Source organism: Prinia subflava, chromosome 11 (genome assembly GCF_021018805.1).
Source record: "Prinia subflava isolate CZ2003 ecotype Zambia chromosome 11, Cam_Psub_1.2, whole genome shotgun sequence".
Lineage (NCBI taxonomy): Eukaryota > Metazoa > Chordata > Aves > Passeriformes > Cisticolidae > Prinia > Prinia subflava.
The window spans coordinates 6,014,796-6,022,225 of NC_086257.1; the positions used below are offsets into that span (position 1 = coordinate 6,014,796).

General features: G+C 50.3%; 1 protein-coding gene across 5 annotated transcripts; it reads right to left on the reverse strand.

The window, feature by feature from the left end:
* Nucleotides 1–46: 46 nt before the first annotated feature.
* On the reverse strand, nucleotides 47–6,519 carry NME9 (NME/NM23 family member 9). Of its 5 annotated transcripts, none has more exons than XM_063407841.1 (8): nucleotides 6,384–6,519; nucleotides 6,154–6,278; nucleotides 3,686–3,743; nucleotides 3,032–3,135; nucleotides 1,905–1,950; nucleotides 1,326–1,439; nucleotides 751–825; nucleotides 47–311 (listed from the first exon to the last, which is right to left on the reverse strand). In XM_063407841.1, the coding sequence occupies exons 2-8, from the start codon at nucleotides 6,184–6,186 to the stop codon at nucleotides 220–222; spliced, it is 522 nt and encodes a 173-aa protein (XP_063263911.1). In that variant the 5' UTR covers nucleotides 6,187–6,278; nucleotides 6,384–6,519; the 3' UTR covers nucleotides 47–219. The 5 variants fall into 5 exon arrangements, with proteins under 5 accessions (XP_063263911.1, XP_063263909.1, XP_063263913.1 ...); XM_063407839.1 differs by having other exon boundaries at nucleotides 47–342; XM_063407843.1 differs by having other exon boundaries at nucleotides 1,879–1,950.
* Nucleotides 6,520–7,430: the final 911 nt, after the last annotated feature.

Here is a 7,430-nt window from a genome sequence, read left to right on the forward strand (position 1 = left end):
CGTCGCCGGCGGGAACCGGGGGACACCGAGGGCACGGAGCCAATGCTGCTACCACACGAAAATCTTGTATTTATTGAAAACGTTCGCATCTGCTCCACGACTGCGCTTGTCATCCCGGACCCGATGGATGCGTCAGCCTCCGAGGGAAGAAAATGGACAAAATTAACAATAGGCGCAGAAAGGAGAGGCAGAGACCAACATCCCTCACGCCCCTGCATCTCATGGTGCTTCAGGTAAAGCCAGGAGGATTTTGCTTCGATTCCCGCATTCTGGAGCCGAAGATTTGGTGTGCACAGGGCCAGGATGCAGCACTGTCCCAGCAAAGCCAAGAAAAAATGTTCCCTTTAGCGGAAGAGGCAAAAACCTTTGGGAATTCGTGGCTAATCTTAGACAAGGCAGGAGATGGTGTAAGCAGATTTGGAGCCCAAGCATCTGTGTTTTCTTTTACAAACCACATGGAAACAGAAACCATGTGGGGTCTCCAAGAGCCCTTGCCAGGCCAGAAGGCAAGGGTGGTCAAATGTAAGATAAAACACACTGGAAGGATAAATAGACCCAGTTTCACAATGCCTCACACCCAAACTGTGCTGGACCCGTGTTTGTGTTTCAAGGTGACTCTCCCCGTGTGCCCAGCTGGAGGAATGGCCCCTCTGGTGTCTCAGCAGCAGCTGAACCCCTGCTGAAGGTTCCAGCTTTTAAATGTTCCAGCTCAAGACACAGAGAACATCCTACAGCTGTGCCTTGCCTTACCTGTTAGTCCTTCCCGCTGTTCCTCCTGAGGGTGAGCTGTGCTTCCCTGTCTCTGGAGAAGGCTCTGTCTGGCCCCTAGCAGCAAGAGCACAAGGATGAGCCAGGAACATCCTGCACCTGCCCTCAGGTGAGCCTGTGCCAGGCAGGGCCCCACGTCCCACCCCCCTGAGCAGGAACAGTCCTCCTGCTGCCCTGGGCCAGCTCAGCTCAGCAGGGACTGCAGAGGATCTGCCTGTCCAGGGGCACCTGCTGAGCTCTCAGTCAGTGGACAGCAAGAGCTGGGGGAAAGCGTTCCCAGAACAGGCCAGCAATGACAGCAGAGAGCTGCAGGCTTTAGAGATGCCTTAGGAGCAGCAGGTCACACACAGGTAAGACAGTTTTGCTCCTTGGAAATGTCATTATGTTAGACCACACACAAAAGCCAGTCCCTGTGACAGTGGCCTAGGAGGTTGGCTGGGCAGGAGAGGGGATTTTTGCAAGGAAGTGGTTCTGCTTTAAAGCTATGCTGGCCCTGGGGAACTGAACCTCTCTTGTATGCACATCTACAGGTGTTAGAAGCTTTGGTGACCCATTACCACCACAGGCTCTCCTCCACGTAAACCCTTCCTTTCCCCTGCCAGCTGTTTCAGGATGGTCTTCTGCAGCAATGGTGCATCTGCTCCTCTTACCACAGCCACTAATTCTCCTCCCTGGAGGTGATAAAGCAAATCAGTCGGCAAGTGCTCAGGTTGTGCTGTCTGGGCTGTGGAATTCCCCACAGCAGCACATCACACACACTGTATGTACCAGGCCCTCCTCCCCTCAGAGCTGCTTTGCTCCACAGCAGGAGGGAAACCTCGGAACAACCTTCTTTGTGCCTCCTCATCAGTCTCAGGATGAAGCAGTGCAGCCTGTGAGAGGAGTGAGGTCCTGCAGAAGCAGCAGGCAGAACCTGAAGACTCCACAGGGCAGCACACTGGCTGTATATTCTTATCTGCAAAGCTTTTTATTGCCAGCAGATACAGAGCAAATCAAATTGTCCCATCACACATTAAAGAAACAAAACATCCTCCCAAGAGGACTGTTGTTCCCACCAGCAGGTTGTGTTTATTGCTATGCAACCACTTGGGGAAAACATATTTCACTCACTGTATAAAAGAGAAAGACAGGCTCACATTGTCCTCTGTATTTTTCCAGAGCATCAATGGAATCAGCTTCAGCCTAAAAGGAATGTAAAATAAAAAAAATGCATTTCTGCTTCTGAGGGATGCACACACAAGTGCTGTGCTGGTACTCACCCCCACACACAGGAAAACACCTCTGGGTCCCAGACTTAGGGGACAAAATGACATTGACAGAACCAGGGGCACAGGCAGCTCACAGCTCAGTTCCAGTGCCTGAGGAGCAGGTAGATGTCCCCTGCAGGAGCTGGAGCAGTGCTCCTGTGGGACAGGGATATCTATTCCCAGCAGCTTGCCTGGGTGAGTCCCAGAGAAAAAGCCCGAGAAGTGAATCCAGGGCTCCTGCCCGTGAGGGCTGAGAAGTGGCGGGAGGAGCTGCAGTGGCAGCAAAGATGGGAGGCTGAGCCATGAGAAACCTCACTGCCCTTGACTCTGTCCTCAGTCCAGAGCTGCCACCAGCCAGGAGAGGCACCAGAACTCAGAATCTCCACATGCATGAGGCAGGGAGGGACTTGTGAAGGGCTCCAGTCCCAGACCCTGCCCAGGGCAGGGCTGCACTCAGTGATACAGGAGGTTGCTCAAGGCTGTGTCAGTTCTGAGTTTTTCCAAGAATCAGCTCTGCACAGCACTCCTGGGAACTTGTCCCAGTGTCCTACACTCCCACCTGAATACTTTTCCCTTCTATTTACTTGGATTTTTTCCTGCTGCAACTTACCCCATTATCTCTTGTCCTGTTGCTGTGTTTCCCTGACAGACATCAGTCTCTGCCTTCTCCATCCTCCCCCCCACTGGGCATCTGTCCCTTTTCCTCTCTAGGGTGACCAAATCCAGCCCCTTCAGCCTCTCCCTGTACATCAGAGGTAATGTGTTAATGACTCTGTCTAATGTTACTTGCCTAAGTAGAAATCTGGAAAGCATAGAGCAGTTGAAGCCTGAAAATCCTTAATTAACATCAATTCTTATAGATATACCCTGTATGTGGCAGGTTTACTCCTAGCAGCTGCAATTCCTGCACTGCTATGGCTTGGGCTAAATATTGAAAAGATAAATTATTTCAGCCCTTAGGCCTCAGCTGATTTCAGAGGACTGGGTATTTCAAGCAGTGCCAAGTGAGATCTTACCACAGCAAAATGCAGGAGATCACTGCCAACTTCGTTCCTGATTTTTTGGAACAGATTCACTACTGGTTTGCATGGGCCACACCAGGCTTGAAACACATCAACAACTGCAAGCAGGAAAATAGGTCAGAATGAGTTACAAATGGGCCAGTTTAGACACAGACCAATAGATCACATGCTAGAAGGGCTGGATTCAGCTCTGAACTGGAAACCCTTGCAAGGGTTTCTATGCAATGCTGCATAGAGGACAGAATTATATTACAAAATAACAAGCTAAGAACGATGTGGAGGAGTCTTAAATACAAACATGGACATGGCTGTGACCTTGGAGGTAGCAGATTTCCTGGGGAATACTGCTGCACAGAGGTAAAGCAGATGAGATTTCCTCAAGAACCTTGGGAGCCAGGGCTGTTCCTTGTGCTGGGGACAGTCCTCTTCCAAGCAGTGGAGACTGGACCAGCACTGCTTGGATTGCATGACTGTCCAGCATAAATGAAGAGGACTACAACCTCCTGCTGGTCTCAACTCAGTTAGAATATTTTTTTCTCCCATTCAGCATAAGGGGAATGGAGAGACATCCTTAACTAATAATTCCTAACAGTCCTGGTGTCTTTTTAACACAGAACAAGAGCAATTCAGTGCTGACCAAACCCTTACCAATAAGTCCTTTGAGACACAGCAATTCTTCCCAAAGCTCCTGGCTGGTAATGTTAATCTGTGTGGAAAATTGAAAAACACAGTAAAAGCCACAGGAGTTCATCAGGTACTACCCAGTTGCTGCAAACATATTGACAAATCACTCCAGAGGGACAGAACCGCCTGAAGAGCATTACCTGAGCACTCAGGAAATTCCAGCTGTGATTCTCTCACCCCTGCCCAGCTGATCAGGACGTCTCACAAGATCCAAGGAAAGGCAGAGGGAAAGGGCAGCAGCATCCACCAAGGACAAGTCGTCCCCTGTTTAGTGGCACTGCTGGAACAGTGGCTGCCTGGGGATCCCAGACTCAGTTTGCAGAGTTGTTCTGAGGGTTGGGTGGGCCCCCCAAACGGGGATCCCAGACCCACAGCCCCTTGTCAGGATCTCCATCTGCCTGCCCAGGGTTCCAGCTGAACCACACCTCCTTCAACCCAATCCTCATGAGGTTTATGAACTACCTGATTCTTCTGGCCTGCACACAAACTCTTCTATTTGAGATGTTTCAGCCTTGATAAACTAAGCTAGTAAATACACAGTTTCCATGATGTGTGGGGTCTGAACCCAGCATGTCCTTACCTGAATTCCCAGCTGTTACCTAAAGGCTTCCAAAGCACAGTGAACAGAAAACACAAAGTTCTAGGCTGGGAGGGGCCTGTGGAGTCCTTCATCTAATCTCCTGCACAAAACTCAGCGTTAGATCAGCTTGCTCAGGGATTGACCCGTCAAAGATGCCCTAGACCATTCCACACACAGCACCACCCACTCTATTATCCCACACTCCCAATACTGTTATTAGAAAGGATATAATCCTCAGCATCTTCCCCATCTTATAGGACTTGCCCTTCAGTATGTGCTTAGAAAAACACAGCAAGTTAAAAGAAAAAAGGCTTCTTGAGAAACTCAAGATCTGGTTTTGTTCATCGCAAACAATGAAGATTGCTAATTCCTTCCTCAGTGGGTATCATCAACCCCTACTACTTTTAGACTGCAGTGGAAGACAGTAAGTTGCATCAATACCAGCTATTTCGCAATAATTAACACAATTAAAGGGCTGCTAAAATCTCACAGCCGGGAATTGCAAGAGTGGAAACTCCAGTGCAGATGAAATGGCCTCTCATAGGTGTTAAGGGCTGTGTCACTGGGGGTCACACAGGACAGTTTCTCCAGGGCCTTGTCACACTCAGGGAACAGGGAGCTGTTCAGACATCTCCACTTATTTGCCTGTTCAGCACGTGACCCCAGGCTTAGTTTTCTCCGAGAACACCTGCAGAACTACAAAATTTAATTCTCCCTAGTGCTGGGACCACCCTCAGAGTGTTTCACAGAATGCTAATGAGTCCCAATGATTTATGACAGTATTTTGTGATAATTAATTTGGCCATGAGTTCAACTGCTAGACTCAAGTACTGCTGGCACTCTTCAAGGTGCTTTGCTAATTTAGATGTCCTGAGGCTGCTTGGACTTGGCTTTTCTATAACAAAACCAGATCCCTTCCAGGACATCCCCTCATGTCCTACACAGGGTCAGCTCTCATCTGCACATGTAAAAAATTTCAGTTTTGCAGATGTAGACCCAGATTTCCCTTCAGTGCCAAAGAGACACAGTGTTTGTTGTGAAGCTGATGTGAAGGTCCCCATCCCACAGGAACACAGCTGGACAAGCAGCAACAGAAACTATTCCTACCTTCATAAAGTGCCCCTCTTTCCTTGTTGCACATGTTCAGGTTTCCCAGTTTAAACAGTGAATAAACAAGGCCATAGAGCCCATACTCTCTTTATTTGTCTCCTGTGAAGACTGAATTCTCAAAATATGAAGCGGACCTGAAGAACCCATTTTCTGTTTTCAATGTTTTTGTGTCATGAACTGCTCTTAGAACCTCTTCCCTCCATGCAATGGTTATAAAGCATCACTAGGTCACCTGTGCAGTGTAAACAGGAAAAATTCTTCTACACCTCACTGTGAAACAGATTCTTCAGCCTTTGAGTCTTTCTTGTACCTCCTAGCTTTTCTACCTTTACAGCAATCTTTCTGAAGACATGACCTGCTCAGAAGCATCCAGTAACTCTTGCCATGCAGGAGATGTGCCAAGCCCAGTTCTCTACTCCTCGATGCCCTCTGAGCTCTTACCTCACAAACCAGAGGCATTTTGGTCTCTGACAGCAGCCAAACCTGTGCTTGGCCCCAGCAGCCCTAAACACAACCTGCAGCAGCTCCCTCTGCCCCCCACAGCCCTGCCTGGGGACACATGTGACCTGCCAGGTCCTCCCACGCTTCCCACGTCTTCCAGGAGAATCCAGGAACACCTCTTCCCTACAAGGACCTCGCAGTGGGGCTTTGCCAGCAGAATCTGAAATACCCCAACACTGAACTCCATCCTTGGCACTTACTCACAGTTTACAAGGTCTGCCAAGGCCTGGCTACTACTGACCTGCAGCGCCACCTCCTTTTTCTTTGCAGCCATCCTTCTGCAGGAACAGGGTCCTTTGAGCAGCTGTCCCAAGCACAAAGGACTACGGATGGCTTCTAATCACCTGGATCCAAGTGCTGGCCAACCTGCATCACAGACAGAACTTTTTACCTGTCTTTGCTGCTCCAGCCCGGACACAGCACCCACGGCACCGCCCTGGCCCCACTGCAGTGCCCCAAACCTGGGCACACCTTTGCTCACACCTCCTCCAAGAGCCGAGGTGCTGCTGCGGGGCCTTCACTGCTGCTCCCTTCCAGGGCCTTGTGCAGCAGCTGGCAGGACCCCAAGGCTGCCATGGCAGCGCTGCCATCGCCAGGGCAGCGTCAGCCCAGCCCAGCCCGCCCCGCTCCCTCCCCCGTGTCCAGTGCCGGCTGCAGCCGCAAGTTGAGCTCCATCTCCCCGGGGACTCCTGCAGCAGCAGCTGCGGGTGGAGCCTTTCTGCCTGCCCCACCTCCCCCGGCCCAACACTCACACTCCACTCCATCTTCCCACCTCTCTCCTAAACTGAGGGCTCGCAGCAAGGCGGGGGATCCAGGCGTGACCTGGCAGCACTGAGCCAGGGTGCCCCCCTCCAAAGCAGCTCTTTTCCTCTCTGCAGTGAGAGCAGCGCCAGTGCCCAGCACTCCTGGCAGTGCCATCTAGGCAGGGCTGCTGGCTCTTACCCCGTCCCTTCCCACACCTGGGCATCCACAGCAATGGGCAAAGTCTGTAAAAATAAATTTCTAAAAGTATGAGATATTTGCCTTTAGAATATTCTGGCACAAGCTGCTTTACACAGTTTACTTGGCTTCTTTCACTGCCACAATGCAAATTTGTGACTGGAACAATAACCACATGATGTTTTATTTGGTTTTCTGTGTGGGAAAGGTAGTCCAAATGTGGAATGACGGTGGTGGGGAGAGCCAAGGGTACCAGTGTGTGACAGCTGGTGTCCCAAATCCTCTGCTCAACTCTTCACCTTGTAGCACATGGGACCTCTGAAAGGAGGACTCCCATCACTAGACCCAGATATAAAGAGAGGACATACTTCTCAACATCCAACAGCATGGCTTTTCAGCAGAGAAATGGCCTAAAACCAGCAGAAATCCTGGTGATTCATAGGATGTCCAGACAAACTGCTTTGGTTCTGTAAGCAACCCTAAATTCACAAGCTGCTGCTACCTCATTAAGTTGGGAAAGCTCTGGGTGACCAGGAAAGTCTGTCCCGCTGTGAATCTCAGGCTGTAGAGAAGCTGGCA